At 37.9% G+C, this 25,190-nt stretch overlaps 1 protein-coding gene across 1 annotated transcript in view; it reads right to left on the minus strand.

Moving 5' to 3' along the window:
• The window catches only part of LOC143222446 (nephrin-like), a 59,272-nt gene that overhangs the window by 30,610 nt on the left and 3,472 nt on the right, over nucleotides 1–25,190 (minus strand). The window contains exons 2-3 of the mRNA XM_076448976.1: nucleotides 17,404–17,694; nucleotides 13,657–13,944 (exon numbers count right to left, since the gene is read on the minus strand). Coding sequence (XP_076305091.1) covers nucleotides 13,657–13,944; nucleotides 17,404–17,694 — 579 coding nt within the window. The remainder of the gene's footprint in view (nucleotides 1–13,656; nucleotides 13,945–17,403; nucleotides 17,695–25,190) is intronic.

The raw sequence follows: 25,190 nt of genomic DNA on the forward strand, positions 1-25,190 counted from the left end.
CTCTGTAAAGTGTAATATGTGAACTAGTCCGCATGGTCACTCTGTACAGTGTAATATGTGGACTAGTCCGTAGTGTTACCTGTACAGTGTAATATGTGGACTAGTCCGCAATGTTACTCTTTACAGTGTAATACGTGGTCTAGTGGACTAGTCCGTAGTGTTACTCTGTACAGTGTAATATGCGGACTAGTCCGTAGTGTTACCTGTACAGTGTAATATGCGGACTAGTCCGTAGTGTTACCTGTACAGTGTAATATGTGGACTAGTCCGTAGTGTTACTCTGTACAGTGTAATATGTGGACTAGTCCGTAGTGTTACCTGTACAGTGTAATATGTGGACTACTCCGTAGTGTTACCTGTAGAGTGTAATATGTAGACTAGTCCGTCGTGTTACCTGTAGAGTGTAATATGTGGACTAGTCCGTAGTGCGTAGTGTTACTCTGATCAGTGTAATATGTGGACTACTTTGTAGTGTTACTCTGTAAAGTGTAATATGTGAACTAGTCCGCATGGTCACCTGTACAGTGTAATATGTGGACTAGTCCGTGGTGTTACCTGTGCAGTGTAATATGTGGACTAGTCCGCAATGTTACTCTTTACAGTGTAATACGTGGTCTAGTGGACTAGTCCGTAGTGTTACTCTGTACAGTGTAATATGCGGACTAGTCCGTAGTGTTACCTGTACAGTGTAATATGTGGACTAGTCCGTAGTGTTACTCTGTACAGTGTAATATGTGGACTAGTCCGTAGTGTTACTCTGTACAGTGTAATATGTGGACTTGTCCGTAGTGTTACTCTGTAGAGTGTAATATGTAGACTAGTCCGTCGTGTTACTCTGTAGAGTGTAATATGTGGACTAGTCCGTAGTGCGTAGTGTTACTCTGAACAGTGTAATATGTGGACTACTTTGTAGTGTTACTCTGTAAAGTGTAATATGTGAACTAGTCCGCATGGTCACTCTGTACAGTGTAATATGTGGACTAGTCCGTGGTGTTACTCTGTACAGTGTAATATGTGGACTAGTCCGCAATGTTACTCTTTACAGTGTAATACGTGGTCTAGTGGACTAGTCCGAGTGTTACTCTGTACAGTGTAATATGCGGACTAGTCCGTAGTGTTACTCTGTACAGTGTAATATGCGGACTAGTCCGTAGTGTTACCTGTACAGTGTAATATGTGGACTAGTCCGTTGTGTTACTCTGTACAGTGTAATATGTGGACTAGTCCGTAGTGTTACTCTGTACAGTGTAATATGTGGACTAGTCCGTAGTGTTACTCTATAGAGTGTAATATGTGGACTAGTTTGTAGTGTTACCCGTACAGTGTAATATGTGGACTAGTCCGTAGTGTTACTCTGTACTATGTAATATGTGGACTAGTTTGTAGTGTTACTCTGTAGAGTGTAATATGTAGATTGGTCCGAAATGTTACTCTGTAGAGCGTAATATGTGGACTAGTGCGTGGTGTTACCTGTAGAGTGTTATATGTGGACTAGTCCATAGTGTTACTCTGTACAGTGTAATATGTGGACTAGTTTGTAGTGTTACTCTGTAGAGTGTAATATGTGGACTAGACCGTAGTGTTACTCTATAGAGTGTAAACGTGGACTAGTCCGTGGTGTTACTCTGTACAGTGTAATATGTGGACTAGTCCGTAGTGTTACTCTGTACAGTGTAATATATGGACTAGTCTGTAGTGTTACTCTGTACAGTGTAATATGTGGACTAGTCCGTAGTGTTACTCTGTACAGTGTAATATGTGGACTAGTCTGCAGTGTTACTTTGTACAGTGTAATATGTGGACTAGTCCGTAGTGCGTAGTGTTACTTTGTACAGTAATATGTGAACTAGTTTGTAGTGTTACTCTGTAGAGTGTAATATGTGGACTAGTCTGTAGTGTTACTCTATAGAGTGTAAACGTGGACAAGTCCGTAGTGTTACTCTGTACAATGTAATATGTGGACTAGTCCGTGTTGTTACTTTGCACAGTGTAATATGTGGACTAGTCCGTAATGCGTAGTGTTACTTTGTACAGTGTAATATGTGGACTAGTCTGTAGTGTTACTCTGTACAGTGTAATATGTGGACTAGTCCGTAGTGGTACTCTGTACAGTGTAATATGTGGACCAGTCTGTAGTGTTACTTTGTACAGTGTAATATGTGGACTAGTCCATAGTGCGTAGTGTTACTTTGTACAGTAATATGTGGACTAGTTTGTAGTGTTACTCTGTAGAGTGTAATATGTGGACTAGTCCGTAGTGTTACTCTATAGAGTGTAAACGTGGACTAGTCCGTAGTGTTACTCTGTACAATGTAATATGTGGACTAGTTTGTAGTGTTACTCTGTAGAGTGTAATATGTAGATTGGTCCGTGATGTTACTCTGTAGAGCGTAATATGTGGACTAGTCCGTGGTGATACTCTGTACAGAGTAATATGTGGACTAGTCCTAGTCCGTAGTGTTACTCTGAACAGTGTAATATGTGGACCAGTCCGTAGTGTTACTCTGTAGAGTGTAATATGTAGACTAGTCCGTAGTGTTACTCTGTAGAGTGTAATATGTGGACTAGTCCGTGGTGCGTAGTGTTACTCTGAACAGTGTAATATGTGGACTAGTTTGTAGTGCTACTCTGTAAAGTGTAATATGTGAACTAGTCCGCATGGTCACTCTGTACAGTGTAATATGTGGACTAGTGCGTAGTGTTACTCTGTACAGTGTAATATGTGGACTAGTCCGCAATGTTACTCTTTACAGTGTAATACGTGGTCTAGTGGACTAGTCCGTAGTGTTACTCTGTACAGTGTAATATGCGGACTAGTCCGTAGTGTTACTCTGTACAGTGTAATATGTGGACTAGTCCGTAGTGTTACTCTGTACAGTGTAATATGTGGACTAGTCCGTAGTGTTACTCTGTACAGTGTAATATGTGGACTACTCCGTAGTGTTACCTGTAGAGTGTAATATGTAGACTAGTCCGTCGTGTTACTCTGTAGAGTGTAATATGTGGACTAGTCCGTAGTGCGTAGTGTTACTCTGAACAGTGTAATATGTGGACTACTTTGTAGTGTTACTCTGTAAAGTGTAATATGTGAACTAGTCCGCATGGTCACTCTGTACAGTGTAATATGTGGACTAGTCCGTGGTGTTACTCTGTACAGTGTAATATGTGGACTAGTCCGCAATGTTACTCTTTACAGTGTAATACGTGGTCTAGTGGACCAGTCCGAGTGTTACCTGTACAGTGTAATACGCGAACTAGTCCGTAGTGTTACTCTGTACAGTGTAATGTGCGGACTAGTCCGTAGTGTTACTCTGTACAGTGTAATATGTGGACTAGTCCGTAGTGTTACTCCGTACAGTGTAATATGTGGACTAGTCCGTAGTGTTACTCTGTACAGTGTAATATGTGGACTAGTCCGTAGTGTTACTCTATAGAGTGTAATATGTGGACTAGTTTGTAGTGTTACTCTGTACAGTGTAATATGTGGACTAGTCCGTAGTGTTACTCTGTACTATGTAATATGTGGACTAGTTTGTAGTGTTACTCTGTAGAGTGTAATATGTAGATTGGTCCGAAATGTTACTCTGTAGAGCGTAATATGTGGACTAGTTCGTGGTGTTACTCTGTAGAGTGTTATATGTGGACTAGTCGGTAGTGTTACTCTGTACAATGTAATATGTGGACTAGTCGGTAGTGTTACTCTGTACAGTGTAATATGTGGACTAGTCCGTAGTGTTACTCTGTAGGGTGTAATATGTAGACTAGTCCGTAGTGTTACCTGTAGAGTGTAATATGTGGACTAGTCCGTAGTGCGTAGTGTTACTCTGAACACTGTAATATGTGGACTAGTTTGTAGTGTTGCTCTGTAAAGTGTAATATGTGGACTAGTCCGTAGTGTTACTCTGTACAGTGTAATATGTGGACCAGTCGGTAGTGTTACTCTGTACAGTGTAATATGTGGACCAGTCGGTAACGTTACTCTGTACAGTGTAATATGTGGACTAGTCCGTAGTGCGTAGTGTTACTTTGTACAGTAATATGTGGACTAGTTTGTAGTGTTACTCTGAACAGTGTAATATGTGGACTAGTCTGTAGTGTTACTCTGTACAGTGTAATATGTGGACTAGTCCGTAGTGTTACTCTGTACAGTGTAATATATGGACTAGTCTGTAGTGTTACTTTGTACAGTGTAATATTTGGACTAGTCCGTAGTGCGTAGTGTTACTTTGTACAGTAATATGTGGACCAGTTTGTAGTGTTACTCTGTAGAGTGTAATATGTGGACTAGCCTGTAGTGTTACTCTATAGAGTGTAAACGTGGACTAGTCCGTAGTGTTACTCTGTACAGTGTAATATGTGGACTAGTCCGTAGTGTTACTCTGTACAGTATAATATATGGACTAGTCTGTAGTGTTACTTTGTACAGTGTAATATGTGGACTAGTCCGTAATGCGTAGTGTTACTTTGTACAGTGTAATATGTGGACTAGTCTGTAGTGTTACTCTGTACAGTGTAATATATGGACTAGTCTGTAGTGTTACTTTGTACAGTGTAATATGTGGACTAGTCCATAGTGCGTAGTGTTACTTTGTACAGTAATATGTGGACTAGTTTGTAGTGTTACTCTGTAGAGTGTAATATGTGGACTAGTCCGTTGTGTTACTCTATAGAGTGTAAACGTGGACTAGTCCGTAGTGTTACTCTGTACAGTGTAATATGTGGACTAGTTTGTAGTGTTACTCTGTAGAGTGTAATATGTGGACTAGTCCGTTGTGATACTCTGTACAGAGTAATATGTGGACTAGTCCTAGTCCGTAGTGTTACTCTGAACAGTGTAATATGTGGACCAGTCCGTAGTGTTACTCTGTAGAGTGTTATATGTGGACTAGTCGGTAGTGTTACTCTGTACAGTGTAATATGTGGACTAGTCCGTAGTGTTACTCTGTACAGTGTAATATGTGGACTAGTCCGTAGTGTTACTCTGTAGAGTGTAATATGTAGACTAGTCCGTAGTGTTACTCTGTAGAGTGTAATATGTGGACTAGTCCGTAGTGCGTAGTGTTACTCTGAATAGTGTAATATGTGGACTAGTTTGTAGTGCTACTCTGTAAAGTGTAATATGTGAACTAGTCCGCATGGTCACTCTGTACAGTGTAATATGTGGACTAGTCCGTAGTGTTACTCTGTACAGTGTAATATGTGGACTAGTCCGCAATGTTACTCTTTACAGTGTAATACGTGGTCTAGTGGACTAGTCCGTAGTGTTACTCTGTACAGTGTAATATGCGGACTAGTCCGTGGTGTTACTCTGTGCAGTGTAATATGTGGACTAGTCCGCAATGTTACTCTTTACAGTGTAATACGTGGTCTAGTGGACTAGTCCGTAGTGTTACTCTGTACAGTGTAATATGCGGACTAGTCCGTAGTGTTACTCTGTACAGTGTAATATGTGGACTAGTCCGTAGTGTTACTCTGTACAGTGTAATATGTGGACTAGTCCGTAGTGTTACTCTGTACAGTGTAATATGTGGACTTGTCCGTAGTGTTACTCTGTAGAGTGTAATATGTAGACTAGTCCGTCGTGTTACTCTGTAGAGTGTAATATGTGGACTAGTCCGTAGTGCGTAGTGTTACTCTGAACAGTGTAATATGTGGACTACTTTGTAGTGTTACTCTGTAAAGTGTAATATGTGAACTAGTCCGCATGGTCACTCTGTACAGTGTAATATGTGGACTAGTCCGTGGTGTTACTCTGTACAGTGTAATATGTGGACTAGTCCGCAATGTTACTCTTTACAGTGTAATACGTGGTCTAGTGGACTAGTCCGAGTGTTACTCTGTACAGTGCAATATGCGGACTAGTCCGTAGTGTTACTCTGTACAGTGTAATATGCGGACTAGTCCGTAGTGTTACTCTGTACAGTGTAATATGTGGACTAGTCCGTTGTGTTACTCTGTACAGTGTAATATGTGGACTAGTCCGTAGTGTTACTCTGTACAGTGTAATATGTGGACTAGTCCGTAGTGTTACTCTATAGAGTGTAATATGTGGACTAGTTTGTAGTGTTACTCTGTACAGTGTAATATGTGGACTAGTCCGTAGTGTTACTCTGTACTATGTAATATGTGGACTAGTTTGTAGTGTTACTCTGTAGAGTGTAATATGTAGATTGGTCCGAAATGTTACTCTGTAGAGCGTAATATGTGGACTAGTGCGTGGTGTTACTCTGTAGAGTGTTATATGTGGACTAGTCCATAGTGTTACTCTGTACAGTGTAATATGTGGACTAGTTTGTAGTGTTACTCTGTAGAGTGTAATATGTGGACTAGACCGTAGTGTTACTCTATAGAGTGTAAACGTGGACTAGTCCGTGGTGTTACTCTGTACAGTGTAATATGTGGACTAGTCCGTAGTGTTACTCTGTACAGTGTAATATATGGACTAGTCTGTAGTGTTACTCTGTACAGTGTAATATGTGGACTAGTCCGTAGTGTTACTCTGTACAGTGTAATATGTGGACTAGTCTGCAGTGTTACTTTGTACAGTGTAATATGTGGACTAGTCCGTAGTGCGTAGTGTTACTTTGTACAGTAATATGTGAACTAGTTTGTAGTGTTACTCTGTAGAGTGTAATATGTGGACTAGTCTGTAGTGTTACTCTATAGAGTGTAAACGTGGACAAGTCCGTAGTGTTACTCTGTACAATGTAATATGTGGACTAGTCCGTGTTGTTACTTTGCACAGTGTAATATGTGGACTAGTCCGTAATGCGTAGTGTTACTTTGTACAGTGTAATATGTGGACTAGTCTGTAGTGTTACTCTGTACAGTGTAATATGTGGACTAGTCCGTAGTGGTACTCTGTACAGTGTAATATGTGGACCAGTCTGTAGTGTTACTTTGTACAGTGTAATATGTGGACTAGTCCATAGTGCGTAGTGTTACTTTGTACAGTAATATGTGGACTAGTTTGTAGTGTTACTCTGTAGAGTGTAATATGTGGACTAGTCCGTAGTGTTACTCTATAGAGTGTAAACGTGGACTAGTCCGTAGTGTTACTCTGTACAATGTAATATGTGGACTAGTTTGTAGTGTTACTCTGTAGAGTGTAATATGTAGATTGGTCCGTGATGTTACTCTGTAGAGCGTAATATGTGGACTAGTCCGTGGTGATACTCTGTACAGAGTAATATGTGGACTAGTCCTAGTCCGTAGTGTTACTCTGAACAGTGTAATATGTGGACCAGTCCGTAGTGTTACTCTGTAGAGTGTAATATGTAGACTAGTCCGTAGTGTTACTCTGTAGAGTGTAATATGTGGACTAGTCCGTGGTGCGTAGTGTTACTCTGAACAGTGTAATATGTGGACTAGTTTGTAGTGCTACTCTGTAAAGTGTAATATGTGAACTAGTCCGCATGGTCACTCTGTACAGTGTAATATGTGGACTAGTGCGTAGTGTTACTCTGTACAGTGTAATATGTGGACTAGTCCGCAATGTTACTCTTTACAGTGTAATACGTGGTCTAGTGGACTAGTCCGTAGTGTTACTCTGTACAGTGTAATATGCGGACTAGTCCGTAGTGTTACTCTGTACAGTGTAATATGTGGACTAGTCCGTAGTGTTACTCTGTACAGTGTAATATGTGGACTAGTCCGTAGTGTTACTCTGTACAGTGTAATATGTGGACTACTCCGTAGTGTTACTCTGTAGAGTGTAATATGTAGACTAGTCCGTCGTGTTACTCTGTAGAGTGTAATATGTGGACTAGTCCGTAGTGCGTAGTGTTACTCTGAACAGTGTAATATGTGGACTACTTTGTAGTGTTACTCTGTAAAGTGTAATATGTGAACTAGTCCGCATGGTCACTCTGTACAGTGTAATATGTGGACTAGTCCGTGGTGTTACTCTGTACAGTGTAATATGTGGACTAGTCCGCAATGTTACTCTTTACAGTGTAATACGTGGTCTAGTGGACCAGTCCGAGTGTTACTCTGTACAGTGTAATACGCGAACTAGTCCGTAGTGTTACTCTGTACAGTGTAATGTGCGGACTAGTCCGTAGTGTTACTCTGTACAGTGTAATATGTGGACTAGTCCGTAGTGTTACTCCGTACAGTGTAATATGTGGACTAGTCCGTAGTGTTACTCTGTACAGTGTAATATGTGGACTAGTCCGTAGTGTTACTCTATAGAGTGTAATATGTGGACTAGTTTGTAGTGTTACTCTGTACAGTGTAATATGTGGACTAGTCCGTAGTGTTACTCTGTACTATGTAATATGTGGACTAGTTTGTAGTGTTACTCTGTAGAGTGTAATATGTAGATTGGTCCGAAATGTTACTCTGTAGAGCGTAATATGTGGACTAGTTCGTGGTGTTACTCTGTAGAGTGTTATATGTGGACTAGACGGTAGTGTTACTCTGTACAATGTAATATGTGGACTAGTCGGTAGTGTTACTCTGTACAGTGTAATATGTGGACTAGTCCGTAGTGTTACTCTGTAGGGTGTAATATGTAGACTAGTCCGTAGTGTTACTCTGTAGAGTGTAATATGTGGACTAGTCCGTAGTGCGTAGTGTTACTCTGAACACTGTAATATGTGGACTAGTTTGTAGTGTTGCTCTGTAAAGTGTAATATGTGGACTAGTCCGTAGTGTTACTCTGTACAGTGTAATATGTGGACCAGTCGGTAGTGTTACTCTGTACAGTGTAATATGTGGACCAGTCGGTAACGTTACTCTGTACAGTGTAATATGTGGACTAGTCCGTAGTGCGTAGTGTTACTTTGTACAGTAATATGTGGACTAGTTTGTAGTGTTACTCTGAACAGTGTAATATGTGGACTAGTCTGTAGTGTTACTCTGTACAGTGTAATATGTGGACTAGTCCGTAGTGTTACTCTGTACAGTGTAATATATGGACTAGTCTGTAGTGTTACTTTGTACAGTGTAATATTTGGACTAGTCCGTAGTGCGTAGTGTTACTTTGTACAGTAATATGTGGACCAGTTTGTAGTGTTACTCTGTAGAGTGTAATATGTGGACTAGCCTGTAGTGTTACTCTATAGAGTGTAAACGTGGACTAGTCCGTAGTGTTACTCTGTACAGTGTAATATGTGGACTAGTCCGTAGTGTTACTCTGTACAGTATAATATATGGACTAGTCTGTAGTGTTACTTTGTACAGTGTAATATGTGGACTAGTCCGTAATGCGTAGTGTTACTTTGTACAGTGTAATATGTGGACTAGTCTGTAGTGTTACTCTGTACAGTGTAATATATGGACTAGTCTGTAGTGTTACTTTGTACAGTGTAATATGTGGACTAGTCCATAGTGCGTAGTGTTACTTTGTACAGTAATATGTGGACTAGTTTGTAGTGTTACTCTGTAGAGTGTAATATGTGGACTAGTCCGTTGTGTTACTCTATAGAGTGTAAACGTGGACTAGTCCGTAGTGTTACTCTGTACAGTGTAATATGTGGACTAGTTTGTAGTGTTACTCTGTAGAGTGTAATATGTAGATTGGTCCGTGATGTTACTCTGTAGAGCGTAATATGTGGACTAGTCCGTGGTGATACTCTGTACAGAGTAATATGTGGACTAGTCCTAGTCCGTAGTGTTACTCTGAACAGTGTAATATGTGGACCAGTCCGTAGTGTTACTCTGTAGAGTGTTATATGTGGACTAGTCGGTAGTGTTACTCTGTACAGTGTAATATGTGGACTAGTCCGTAGTGTTACTCTGTACAGTGTAATATGTGGACTAGTCCGTAGTGTTACTCTGTAGAGTGTAATATGTAGACTAGTCCGTAGTGTTACTCTGTAGAGTGTAATATGTGGACTAGTCCGTAGTGCGTAGTGTTACTCTGAATAGTGTAATATGTGGACTAGTTTGTAGTGCTACTCTGTAAAGTGTAATATGTGAACTAGTCCGCATGGTCACTCTGTACAGTGTAATATGTGGACTAGTCCGTAGTGTTACTCTGTACAGTGTAATATGTGGACTAGTCCGCAATGTTACTCTTTACAGTGTAATACGTGGTCTAGTGGACTAGTCCGTAGTGTTACTCTGTACAGTGTAATATGCGGACTAGTCCGTAGTGTTACTCTGTACAGTGTAATATGTGGACTAGTCCGTAGTGTTACTCTGTACAGTGTAATATGTGGACTAGTCCGTAGTGTTACTCTGTAGAGTGTAATATGTGGACTAGTTTGTAGTGTTACTCTGTAAAGTGTAATATGTGAACTAGTCCGCATGGTCACTCTGTACAGTGTAATATGTGGACTAGTCCGTAGTGTTACTCTGTACAGTGTAATATGTGGACTAGTCCGCAATGTTACTCTTTACAGTGTAATACGTGGTCTAGTGGACCAGTCCGTAGTGTTACTCTGTACAGTGTAATATGCGGACTAGTCCGTAGTGTTACTCTGTACAGTGTAATATGTGGACTAGTCCGTAGTGTTACTCTGTACAGTGTAATATGTGGACTAGTCCGTAGTGTTACTCTGTACAGTGTAATATGTGGACTAGTCCGTAGTGTTACTCTATAGAGTGTAATATGTGGACTAGTTTGTAGTGTTACTCTGTACAGTGTAATATGTGGACTAGTCCGTAGTGTTACTCTGTACTGTGTAATATGTGGACTAGTTTGTAGTGTTACTCTGTAGAGTGTAATATGTAGAGTGGTCCGAAATGTTACTCTGTAGAGCGTAATATGTGGACTAGTTCGTGGTGTTACTCTGTAGAGTGTTATATGTGGACTAGTTGGTAGTGTTACTCTGTACAGTGTAATATGTGGACTAGTCGGTAGTGTTACTCTGTACAGTGTAATATGTGGACTTGTCCGTAGTGTTACTCTGTAGAGTGTAATATGTAGACTAGTCCGTAGTGTTACTCTGTAGAGTGTAATATGTTGACTAGTCCGTAGTGCGTAGTGTTACTCTGAACACTGTAATATGTGGACTAGTTTGTAGTGTTGCTCTGTAAAGTGTAATATGTGGACTAGTCCGTAGTGTTACTCTGTACAGTGTAATATGTGGACCAGTCGGTAGCGTTACTCTGTACAGTGTAATATGTGGACTAGTCCGTAGTGCGTAGTGTTACTCTGAACACTGTAATATGTGGACTAGTCCGTAGTGCGTAGTGTTACTCTGAACACTGTAATATGTGGACTAGTCCGAGTGTTACTCTGTACAGTGTAATATGTGGACCAGTCGGTAGTGTTACTCTGTACAGTGTAATATGTGGACCAGTCGGTAGCGTTACTCTGTACAGTGTAATATGTGGACTAGTCCGTAGTGCGTAGTGTTACTTTGTACAGTAATATGTGGACTAGTTTGTAGTGTTACTCTGAACAGTGTAATATGTGGACTAGTCTGTAGTGTTACTCTGTACAGTGTAATATGTGGACTAGTCCGTAGTGTTACTCTGTACAGTGTAATATATGGACTAGTCTGTAGTGTTACTTTGTACAGTGTAATATGTGGACTAGTCCGTAGTGCGTAGTGTTACTTTGTACAGTAATATGTGGACTAGTTCGTGGTGTTACTCTGTAGAGTGTTATATGTGGACTAGTCGGTAGTGTTACTCTGTACAGTGTAATATGTGGACTAGTCGGTAGTGTTACTCTGTACAGTGTAATATGTGGATTAGTCCGTAGTGTTACTCTGTAGAGTGTAATATGTGGACTAGTCCATAGTGCGTAGTGTTACTCTGAACACTGTAATATGTGGACTAGTTTGTAGTGTTGCTCTGTAAAGTGTAATATGTGGACTAGTCCGTAGTGTTACTCTGTACAGTGTAATATGTGGACCAGTCGGTAGTGTTACTCTGTACAGTGTAATATGTGGACTAGTTTGTAGTGTTACTCTGTAGAGTGTAATATGTAGAGTGGTCCGTAATGTTACTCTGTAGAGCGTAATATGTGGACTAGTCCGTGGTGTTACTCTGTACAGAGTAATATGTGGTCTAGTCCTAGTCCGTAGTGTTACTCTGTACAGTGTAATATGTGGACTAGTCCGTAGTGTTACTCTTTACAGTGTAATATGAGGACTAGTTCGTAGTGTTATTCTGTAGAGTGTAATATGTGAACTAGTCCGTAGTGTTACTCAATAGAGTGTAATATGTGGACTAGTCCGTAGTGTTACTCTGTACAGTGTAATATGTGGACTAGTCGGTAGTGTTTCTCTGTACAGTGTAATATGTGGACTAGTCCGTAGTGTTACTCTGTACAGTGTAATATGTGGACTAGTCCGTAGTGTTACTCTGTAGAGTGTAATATGTAGACTAGTCCGTAGTGTTACTCTATAGAGTGTAATATATGGACTAGTCCGTAGTGCGTAGTGTTACTCTGTACAGTGTAATATGAGGACTAGTTCGTAGTGTTATTCTGTAGAGTGTAATATGTGAACTAGTCCGTAGTGTTACTCTGTAGAGTGTAATATGTGGACTAGTCCGTAGTGTTACTCTGTAGAATGTAATATGTGGACTAGTCCGTGGTGTTACTCTGTACAGTGTAATATGAGGACTAGTTCGTAGTGTTATTCTGTAGAGTGTAATATGAGGACTAGTTCGTAGTGTTATTCTGTAGAGTGTAATATGTGAACTAGTCCGTAGTGTTACTCTGTAGAGTGTAATATGTGGACTAGTCCGTAGTGTTACTCTGTACAGTGTAATATGTGGACCAGTCCGTAATGAAAGAGAAGTAACTCAGTAATTTGACAGTTAACTACACCTCGTATCTTATATTGTATGACGCTATCATTTCTTTCGTCTCCTATCTACTCGAATTTAACAAGTTAAAGTTCATGAAGTGAGAGAAGTCCATATTCAGTAGGTTTTAATAAGATAACATTACATTCATGTAGTAAAAGGGATATATATTCAGTCGGTGTTAATAATGTGGCATTACTTTCATGTAGTAAGAGAAGTCGATAGTCAGTAGGTTGAAACCTAATCTCAACGGTGGCATTATGTCCATGTTGTGGTAGAAGTCCATATTTAGTACGTTTTAACAAGATGACATGATGTTCTGAGCAAGTACTCACGGCTTCGAAGTGCGGGACAGGTATATATGTGGTAAAAGGACGCGAGCCATGAATCCTCGGATTCACTGTTCGGGCATGTCCAGCTCTGTAGTCATCAAGAACGTTTTAATAATAATAATACATCGTTAGTTTATTTTTACATTACGAGCTATAAATTATAACGTTCATTTAAAATGAAAATTTATAACCAATGGATGAAATCCATATTTAATTAGTTTGACTATTTTACAATCAATGAGATAAAATTAGATTCATTAGGAGTGAACATTTCGCATTACCTAAGATGTAGGGCGAAAATGTTTCAGCTAATTAAATATTTTGCTTTTGATTCAATCAGAAATAAGTCTATTCCAAGGTCTTAATTAACCGGAAAAACTGTAATATGGTTAGTTAAATGGCAATATATTATTTGACTAAAAGTTTGCACTGTAACTTTGATAAGTTAATTCTATGAATACTGGAGCGTAAGCAAAGGAAAATATATTAAAACATGTCGAATCAACTATATTTGATATATCGATTTTAGAACGAAGAACCATTATTATTGAAATGGTACCGTATTAATCTACGAATCCGATATTTGTAGATATATTCTGATGTTTCTACCAACCTACTGGAATGAGGTTATATTGACAAGGTTTCTTTTGGACACCAACAGAGTTCTCTCCCCTACATGTCAAAACACCAAAGTCGTCGTGTTGACGATGAACGTAACGTGCCGAACTTACGAGACCATCAGTTTTAACAGACAGAATATCTCGACTTTCTACCGAATTATTAAAGTGCCAAAGAAATTTGACAGTGGTGGGATCTGCCTCTACTTCGCACGTGATCTGCACGGCTTCGTTTAAAGACACTGAATACGTTGTCTTCTGTCCATCTTTACATCTAGGAGCATCTGGATAAAGAAGCCAAATTGAAAAAAAAAAGACATTGAAATCAGTAATGGAAGGTAATATGTGTTTTTTTATAAAGTTTCCCAAATAACATTGAATTAAATAAATCACGTTCGATCTCACACAATCTAGAATTAGTCGTTAAAAATTGGCGCTATGTTTCGAATGGAAAGTCTTTTGCCTCTCTGTGAACTGTCACATAATTAGTTATTTTATTTTAATTCTATATATCACAGTTCTCCAAAGAACCACTGTCATTTGTCATGACGAATCTCAAAATGGACTGCGTTGGTTAGGATGGATACTATATTTACTTTTATTATTAATTATGGCCGAGAGAATTTCATGTACGAGGGCTGTTCAAAAAATACGCGGACTGACGTCATAAAACAAAATGTACTTTATTTAGAAGCTACAGGTCTGGAACCCCTTCAAAGTACTCTCCTCCCCAACGCACACAGTTATCCCAACGGTGTTTCCACTTGTTGAAACAGTCCTGGTACGCTTCTTTTGTAATGTCCTCCAGCTCCTTCGTCGCATTTGCCTTAATCTCGGGAATCGTCTCAAATCTTCTTCCTTTCAAGGGTCTTTTGAGTTTGGGGAACAAGAAAAAATTGCAAGGAGCAAGGTCAGGTGAGTAGGGGGGGGGGAGAACAGTGATCGAGTGTTTGGCCAAAAACGTACGAGTTCTGAGGCACAAATTTCGCAGCAACGCGGTGCATCTTCAATTTTTCGGTCAAAATCTCGTAACAAGATCCAACTGATATCCCACACTCTTCAGCAAGCTCCCTGACAGTCAGACGTCGATTTGCCCGCACCAGGGTGTTGATTTTGTCGACGTGTGGGTCGTCAGTTGACGTGGAAGGACGTCCAGGACGCTCATCATCTTCAATGGACTGTCGGCCATCCTTAAAACGTTCATGCCACTTGAAACATGCCGTACGCTTCATAGCAGCATCACCGTAAGCCGTGTTAAGCATAGCAAAAGTTTCAGTCGCAGATTTTTCAAGTTTAACACAAAATTTCACAGCAAGTCGTTGCTCCTTCAGGTCATTCATTCTGAAATCCGCCAAACGAAAAAATCGCACTTCACTTAAAACCGCGTAGCTAATACACAAATAAAGATATCTGCAATCGGGAAATGGGGTCATAATCAGCTGATCTGTGCAAACCTAGCGACACCAAGCGGATTCCCCTGGAACCAACTGGAGCCGCGCAATTCAAACAGTCCTCGTATTTTTTGAACAGTCCTCGTATATTACAACAATTATTCTGAATTGTTAAATTATCATATAGATTTAGGATTAACTAAAGCCCTCTGGGCTGTCCGAATCTCGTGAGATATTATTGGGTTTCCACCTGAACACCCGTTAACACCGATGACACCCAGCTGAAAAACGATAAGTTCTTATCATTATAAGTTAGTTGGTTGTTTGACGTTATTTTAACTCTGATCTATACAGATAGGTTGCTTTAATCACAAGTTAATATCAGTCAAGCACGTAACTGTACGTAATCTTTAAAATAAATAAGTCATTTTATAAGGCGATTTTTTTATAATTTTTATTGGTTAATTTAAATTGCTAACACAAAATGAAATTTATTGAAATATGGGAAATCAATAACACCGGTATTAATATTTCATTAATATGTAAGTTAACATTCATAATGCAAAGTAATCACAAAAGATGTTTTGATTAATTATTTAATTTTATGTACAAGGGACAACTATTTTCATCTTTCCGTTTTTGCATAATTTTTTCAGTTCTGTCAATAAAAGTCATATTATATTTTAGATATTCATAAAAGTAAGTTTCTGTATGTATACATAACGCATGAGATTTTTTCTTCTACACCTCAAGTCGCCTTAATTGTAGAAAATATTTAGTAAATCCATATGGTATTTATTTCTTTAACTACCCAAATAAACGAGGAATGTTAAAACGCAACTCCAATTAAGGATAACCTCCAATTATAAATACTAAATTACTTCTGGGACACTCCTCTAAGCCTGACATGGTCAGATAATTATGTCGCTTGATTCGCAATCTGAAGGTCAAGAGTTCGAATCTCACAATGCATGAAAACAGTTCAGCCATGAGGGCGTTGTAATGTGACGGTCAATGCCACTAGTCGTTAGTAAAAATAGTAGCCCAAGAATTGGCTGTGGGTGGTGATGACTACTGCCTTCCCTCTAGTCTTACGCTGCTAAATTAGAGACGGCTAGCTCGTGTAGCTTTACGCGAAATTCTTAAAAACAGACAAACAATACATAATATGGCTAAACCATCAGTAAAAACGAAGACAGCCAAAGTCTCTTCCCAATTTCATGAGAAGTTGCTTCTCGCGCTTTAAAACTTTTGCATGATGCAACAGTTGTAAGAATTTTTTTTGTCAGAAACCTTGTGAAAATCTTTTTTTTCTAAGAGCGTATTTCCGTTCAAAAGGCAACATGTGACTAAGACTCGAGTAGTTTCTGCTTACTTAAAATGGGTGGCTGAGTCAAACTTGCTTTTCACTTGCAAATGATCCAGAACCAGGAATCAACATTTTTGATTTTGCACAACGATGGCCCCCTGAAGAAATCGCGCCGAATAATAATTTCAAACGAATGCGCCATTCTATATTTTGAACTACCGCTTTTAAAGCGTTCCAAATAGAATAACACATAAAAATGTTTACTTTTCTTCCCTATCCAAGCTTAGTTATTCCAGTAGGTTAGGCAAAGTTCCCCACTCTTCTTGCTTAACGCCAGTAGAGCTGATACGTAAGCATGATTGATCGAAAGAGTTTGTCATTTTCAATACGAATTTTTGGAACTAGAATCTCGTGTGTTTTACTTAAAATATTTTTTTTACGAAAGAAATTAAGTTTACAAAAATGCAAAGCTCCAACATCTCATTGTATTAGCCAAACATCACCAAACTAACAGTGTACTGTTACTTAAATCTTTTAACTTGTTTGTTTTGGAATTTCGCACAAAGCTACTCCAGGGCTATCTGTGCTAGCCGTCCCTAATTTAGCAGTGTAAGACTAGAGGGAAGGCAGCTAGTCGTCACCACCCACCGTCAACTCTTGGGCTACTCTTTTACCAACGAATAGTGGGATTGACCGTCACATTATAACGCCCCCACGGCTGGGAGGGCGAGCTTGTTTGGCGCGACGCGGATGCGAACCCGTGACCCTCAGATTACGAGTTGCACGCCTTAACGCGCTTGGCCATGCCGGGCCTAAATCTTTTAAACCGTATATACCGTATTGACTGTATTGGAAAGAAAATAATTTTTAACGAAAAGCCAAAGAAATGATTAGCAGGTAGTTGTTGTTGTTGTTGTTTTTCAACTTTGATCTTTACTCAGTTCGGTTAATTACAATGACATTTCAATTTCGATATCATTGTTGGTTACGCGTGAACATACTAAAGAATTAGACGTTGTGGCTTGACTAAGACTGAAACTTACATTTAATATTTAACTGAAATCCGTTACTGGTACTTCGGCCCTCAGCATTTTCCGCTACACAGATGTATTTGCCGTTATGTCTCCTTTGTGCACTCGTGATCTCGACGCTCTGGTTCCTCACGAATATACCTGCAGTTGAGTTGCTAGCGAGCAGTTCATCCTCAAAGTACCACAGAATGCCAGTGACACTAGGGTTGGAATGAAATCGACATTCTAGAAGAATATTATCTCCCTCGTGTAGTTTCTCGGATGGACGACTAGCTTCTAGAGACACGAATACCTCCGGTTTGTCTGATAAAAAAACAACAACAACCGTGCTTCAGAGATTAATCTAACAGACAGACGACCACACTGGAATTAATATTTAACCAGAAACGAGCAGACGCTTTACGTTCCACGTTCTTTTATTGTAGTGATGATCTACGTTAATATTAATGAACTAAAAAGGGGCGAAGGTATGTTTTCTGTCTTAACTGAAGTACAGTTGTTATCTTCTCTGTGTTAGGTACAGAACTGGCCGCAAAAACAACGAATAATTAAAGTGTTATGAAATTACGAAGTTAAAGTTATCAGAGGAATGAAAACAAACAAACTGCACGTGGTAATTTCCAATTTATAGAAATGTAAACATTACACACTAACCCAATAGCATGGTTATTAGAAATGTGCACAGATGATAGGATGGCACATTTATCATAACAGGATCGCTTTCCGGTGTTCTTGCAAAATTAACGTCTTCCAACCAATTATTATAACACAGAAAAGGACAGTTCATGAACCAAAAGAGTGGCTTAAAATAAATTTCAACCAATTATTATAACAAAAAATGGACAGTTAATGAGCCATAAAAGTGTCTTACAAGAAAGTTCAACCAATTATTATAACAAAAAATGGACAGTTAATGAAACACAAAAGTGGCTTGCAAGAAAGTCTAACCAATTATTATAACACAAAAAAAACAATGTAATGAGCCACAAAAGTGGCTTAAAATAAATTTCAACCAATTATTATAACACAAGAAAAGACAGTTAATGAACCACAAAAGTGGCTAACAAGAAATTCTAACCAGTTATTATAACACAAAAAAGACAGTTAATGAACCATAAAAGTGGCTAACAAGAAATTCCAATCAATAATTATAACAAAAAAGGGACAGCTACTGAAACACAAAAGTGGCTTACAAGAAAGTCTAACCAATTATTATAACACAAAAAAGACAGTTAATGAGCCACAAAAAATGGCTTACAGGAAACGTAGAAAAAATATAAGTGGGAAACATAACGGCGGTGAACAACTATGTCATCGCCTGGTAGGTATATCCAAATACACTCATATATTTGAAAAAAGTTATTGTATTTCTTTTCAGTTATATAAACTCCTACACATATATCATTTACACTCTAAAATTGCCATATAAACCTAAAAGAGGTCTTAACCTTTTTATACGTCAAATTGCACGTGGTTCTATGACCTTGTAACAGGACCTCTAATAATTTTAGAGCCACACAAAATAATAAACAAGAAAATAATAAAGATGTCAACGTTGTTTGTAGTTAAACACAAAGCTACACAATGGGTTACTTCTATTGTGTCGACTACTGTTTTCAGCGTCATACGACTTCAGACATGAGACTGAGCCACTGAGGGCCAATTTTATACATGAGTCCCCTCACTGATGATTTATGCATATTGTAAAATAGTGTAAAAACCGAAACCGTGAAATTATTCAACATGAAATCCTCCACCCCCAGTAGAACAGTAGTATGTCTGCGAACGTACAACGCTAGAAACCGAGTTTCGATACCTGTGGCGGGCAGAGCGCGGATATCTCTTTCTGTATCTTTATGATTAACTAGAAACAAACTCAGAACCTAACATGATTCAATGCGTAGACCACAGCGATAATAAACGATATATATATATATATATATAAGTGTATAATTCAGTGGGTAAGTGAGTCCTTTGGGGGTCGTTTTAACCAACTCTAAAGAAATACAGGAAAACTACCGTTGAAGTAATTGCCGAAGTCATAACACTAGTTCCTCTTTGTAAAATACGTATTCAGAGAAATTTAATAAAGAATAAGTTACTTACGATGAACCAATATTTCTTTCAGGTACCCTGTATTACAATAACTAATAAAGAACGTAATTATTTTAATTAGATCCACGTAGTAAAGGTTAGGCACTTTTTATAATGGCATTCCTATAGAAAGAGTGACAATAGACAAAATTTGTAAGGTGCTACTAATTTTATCAGGACAGCTCATTCTCCGTTAAAGCTCCTGCTAATCGATCGAGAAAAGAAAACTAAAAGTGCGCGAAATGGTGGTGAAAGTCACATTCTGCGTTTCAGCGCTGGTTCTTTCAGCGTATAAAAACACAACTTTAATTCCAGATTAATGGCTATAATTTAGCTTTGTGGTTCCGCTCGTAATTATCGGAAGAATTCTCTTAGACACTACTCTCTTAAAGACATTTGTGTAGTTTTCTTCATTAGTCGTGTTTTTCTGTTCAGATATCTACTCCCGTTGTCTTATATAAACCGGTTTCATTATCATCTATCTATATAATCTTGATATTATATAGGAAAATACTTATATATATATATGTATTTATATGAAGAAGGAGGAAGATCAGTGGCTTTTGAGAAGGCTTAAACGTTTGTACATACACTAAATGAAATAGTGCAGTTTTATTTGACATACTAAAATGACACACATTTTTTAGGTTAAGTACACACAATTCTGTAATTTCAGAGAAATCGACAATAACAGCATTTCTGTTATTCAAGACAAAGAAGTACAAATTGGAGTCTATAGGCTGCCTGTTTTCTTTTAAAACTCATAAGTGAAAAGGCCGGCATGGCCAGGTGGGTTAAGGCATTCGACTAATAATCCGAGGGTCGCGGGTTCGAAACATGCTCGACCTTTCAGCCGTGGGGGCGTTATAAGTGACAGTCAATCCCACTATTCGTTGAAAAAAGAGTAGCCCAAGAGTTGGCGGTGAGTGGTGATGACTAGCTGCCTTCCCTCTAGTCTTATACTGCTAAATTAGGGATGGCTAGCGCAGATAGCTCTCGTGTAGCTTTGCGCGAAATTCAAGAAACAATCAAGCAAAACAAACATAAATGTTAATGTGTGTGTGTGTATAAGATATTCATCTGATTTTTTTAGCTCTAACAGCGTACAATATTCTACTTAGTATGACTTTCATAAACAACGTTCAAGCAACCCCAAATACGTTATATATAAACAATACTCTTTGGGCTCTTCTAGAAGGTTTCATGAAGGCCCTTCGGTGTAACGTCGATTTATTCTTAGTAGGCTAACGGTCTATGCTGCTGCGAATGAACAATATGTATACCAGCTACTTCTTTACGTTCAATGAAATTCCAGCAATAACATACTAGAAAACACGTTATTCTAAATCTAGTGCAATGAGGTGACGTCTTTCTGTCAATAGATAAACACTCGAAACCTATGGTATCAACAAAGAACGTTTCAAAACCACCAAGAACCCTTGTGTATGCTGTTGAGATTTGATTTCTAAACGTTAGGTACATGTTTCAGAAAAATCGAAATTTCTCCGAGACCAAACCATTAGAAAAGCCATCTTTGCTACATCAATTATAACGATTAGTTTTTGAAGGACCACATACAACGTGCTCACATCTCATTTTCCACAAATTCTATTAAACCCTGACTAAAAACCTTATCTTTTTAGCCTACAGCCCCTTAAGCGTGTTAAGGCGTTCGACTCGTAATCCGAGGGTCGCGGCTTCCAATCCAGGTCGCACCAAACATGCTCGCCCTTTCACCCATTGGGACGTTATAATGAGACGGTCAATCCCACTATTCGTTGGTAAAAGTGTAGCCCAAAAGTTGGCGGTGGGTGGTGATGACTAGCTGCCTTCCCTCTAGTCTTACACTGCTAAATTAGGGACGGCTAGCGCAGATAGTTCTCGTGTAGCTATGCGCTAAATTTAAAGAACAACAAAAAACAAACTTTTAGCCTACAATAATTTCTCTGACAGAATGCAGAATGAGATTCGCATTCTACAAATATTACAACAACCATTTCATTACTGTTACCTAAGAAACGGGATTTAATATAAACCTAGAGGTATGGTTAGCGTTTAACGACCTTCTCAAACTTACAGGTATCTGTTTTTATCTTGTCGTATAGCGTATTAAATGTAACAAGTTAGATAAGACTGGGTAATTTAAAGGTTAAACAAGAAGCGGTTTCCTTGAATAGTCAAGTATAAAAGGGTTACGAAAATTTCGAAAGGTTAATAAGGCATGTATACAAATAAATTAAACTATTAATTTATTCTGCCATCTGACTGTCTTCACTTCTTTGTTATCACGATCATTAATGACTTATCCCTTCTTTAGTATAAAACTGTACAAAGAAGCTCTCGGTGCTCATAAAAACAAAGGCACATTTAGACTTAATTAGCATATATGTTAAAATAATATTAGTAATAGCTGCTTAAAGTACCGCCCCCGCTAGTACAGCGGTATGTCTACGGATTTTCAACGCTAAAATCAGGGGTTCGATTCTATTCGGTTTGCTCAGCAAATGGCCCGATGTGGCTTTGCTATAAGAAAAAAACATACAGACACGCTTAAAATACTAGGGAGCCCAGTGATCGAATTTGAAGAGGTACGTTGTTCCAATTATTAGGATTAATATCAGTTCGTCTACTTTGTTAAACATTCATGCACATGGAAGAACGTTCCGAGAACGAAACCTCTTGGACTGACTTAACTTTAATTGTAGATAGGGAATATGGTCGTAACTAGAACGTTTGGAGGAAATGAGAGATCGCGGAAGACACAGGTTGATTTATATCAAAAGTTTCCATCTAAATGGAACAATGTATCAACGCTGGAAACTCTTTGTTCCTCAAGGAGAAAAGATGCATGAAAGACCTTGGTCACAAATGTCCTCTTTCGATTTAGCAGCTAGAGAAAGAACCGTGAATTACCATTGTTACCAAAGTTCTGTTTAAATATGGTACACACAGAGAGAGAGCTACAGATTCATTCAAATATTAGTAAAAATCGAGACCTTTCTGCAATTCTAATTGTAGCCAATCACTTTAAATACCTTTTCTACTTTAAGTATAAATATGTCCTGTAATTAACTCGTTCTTTCACTTGTGATATTATTTTCATATTTTAATGTGGTTTCACTTGAAATTTATTCCTTTTATGGTTTCTTTTTTTAGACATTTTCCTTTCACAATATTTTATATGAAATAATTATATCACATTTGCATAACTTTTTAAATATTAATTCATCACGAAATTCTAACAATCATGTTTTGTTTGAAGAATAACATATTTAAAATTTAATCTTCGGTTACGATATGCCTGCATCTTTTAATAATGATAAAAACGTGACTTGGTCCGGCATGGGGGCATTATATTGTGACGATCAATCCCACTATTCGTTGGAAAAAGAGTAGCCCAAAAGTTAGCGGTGAGTGGTGATGACTAGCTGCCTTTCCTAGAATCTTACGCTACTAAATTAAGGGCGGCTAGCGCAAATAGTCCTTGAGTAGCTTTGCGCAAAATTCAAAACAAACCAAAACATGACTTTTTATCTCTCTGAATCTTTTAGTGAAAATTGGTCTTTTGTTTCACTTTTTTCTATCGTATTCTCTTCTCAATCAAAAGTTGGCCATTTGTTATCTCATTGTAAAATTTTGAAGTTGAAAATTGGTCCTTTGTTTCACTTTTTTCCATCGTATCCTCTTCACAATCAAAAGTTGGCCATTTGTTATCTCATTGTAAGATTTTGAAGTTGAAAATTGGTCTTTTGTTTTACTTTTTTCCATCGTGTCCTCTTCACAATCAAAAGTTGGCCATTTGTTATCTCAATGTAAGATTTTGAAGTTGAAAATTGGTCTTTTGTTTCACTTTTTTCTATCGTATCCTCTTCTCAATCAAAAGTTGGCTATTTGTTATCTCATTGTAAAATTTTGAAGTTGAAAATTGGTCTTTTGTTTCACTTTTTTCCATCGTATCCTCTTCACAATCAAAAGTTGGCCATTTGTTATCTCATTGTAAGATTTTGAAGTTGAAAATTGGTCTTTTGTTTTACTTTTTTCCATCGTATCCTCTTCTCAATCAAAAGTTGGCCATTTGTTATCTCATTGTAAGATTTTGAAGTTGAAAATTGGTCTTTTGTTTTACTTTTTTTCCATCGTATCCTCTTCACAATCAAAAGTTGGCCATTTGTTATCTCATTGTAAGATTTTGAAGTTGAAAATTGGTCTTTTGTTTTACTTTTTTCCATCGTGTCCTCTTCACAATCAAAAGTTGGCCATTTGTTATCTCAATGTAAGATTTTGAAGTTGAAAATTGGTCTTTTGTTTCACTTTTTTCTATCGTATCCTCTTCTCAATCAAAAGTTGGCTATTTGTTATCTCATTGTAAAATTTTGAAGTTGAAAATTGGTCTTTTGTTTCACTTTTTTCCATCGTATCCTCTTCACAATCAAAAGTTGGCCATTTGTTATCTCATTGTAAGATTTTGAAGTTGAAAATTGGTCTTTTGTTTTACTTTTTTCCATCGTGTCCTCTTCACAATCAAAAGTTGGCCATTTGTTATCTCAATGTAAGATTTTGAAGTTGAAAATTGGTCTTTTGTTTCACTTTTTTCTATCGTATCCTCTTCTCAATCAAAAGTTGGCTATTTGTTATCTCATTGTAAAATTTTGAAGTTGAAAATTGGTCTTTTGTTTCACTTTTTTCCATCGTATCCTCTTCACAATCAAAAGTTGGCCATTTGTTATCTCATTGTAAGATTTTGAAGTTGAAAATTGGTCTTTTGTTTTACTTTTTTCCATCGTATCCTCTTCTCAATCAAAAGTTGGCCATTTGTTATCTCATTGTAAGATTTTGAAGTTGAAAATTGGTCTTTTGTTTTACTTTTTTTCCATCGTATCCTCTTCACAATCAAAAGTTGGCCATTTGTTATCTCATTGTAAGATTTTGAAGTTGAAAATTGGTCTTTTGTTTTACTTTTTTTCCATCGTATCCTCTTCACAATCAAAAGTTGGCCATTTGTTATCTCATTGTAAGATTTTGAAGTTGAAAATTGGTCTTTTATTTTACTTTTGTTCCATCGTATCCTCTTCACAATCAAAAGTTGGCCATTTGTTACCTCATTTCATCCTTTCTTTGTGTTGAATGTTGGCATTCTTTTAGTTGGTTTGCATGTTTGTGAGATGGAAAGTTTATCTTTTGTTACTCGTTTGTCTTATTTCATAATCAAAAATTAGGCATTTTGTTGTCTGTTTGTATATTTTTTTACAATCCAAAGTCGACGTGTTCTTTACCCTTGGCAATAATATGATTGATCTTTTATTATCTGTTTGTATAGCTTGAGCACCAATACTTGAACTTTTATTACTTGCTTCCATGTGGCATTTTCGAAAAGCTTATTTTTTGTTTCTCTTTTACATGTTTTATTTATCAAAATATTACCTTTCGATATCTGTCTGAATAGTTTAATAATATCTGTCTGAATAGTTTAATAAGCAGAAGCTAAGCTTTGTTACCTATATTTCCCTTTTTATTAATATTACTTCAAATTTTGTCATCTGTTTGTATCTTTCATTCAACAAACATAAGTACACATAAGTAAACGTAAGTGAAATATAGACTTCTATACGTTTGTTTGTTTTTAATTTCGCACAAAGCTACTCGAGGGCTATCTGTGCTAGCCGTCCCTAATTTAGCAGTGTAAGACTAGAGGGAAAGCAGCTAGT

Source organism: Tachypleus tridentatus, chromosome 8 (assembly GCF_004210375.1).
Source record: "Tachypleus tridentatus isolate NWPU-2018 chromosome 8, ASM421037v1, whole genome shotgun sequence".
NCBI lineage: Eukaryota > Metazoa > Arthropoda > Merostomata > Xiphosura > Limulidae > Tachypleus > Tachypleus tridentatus.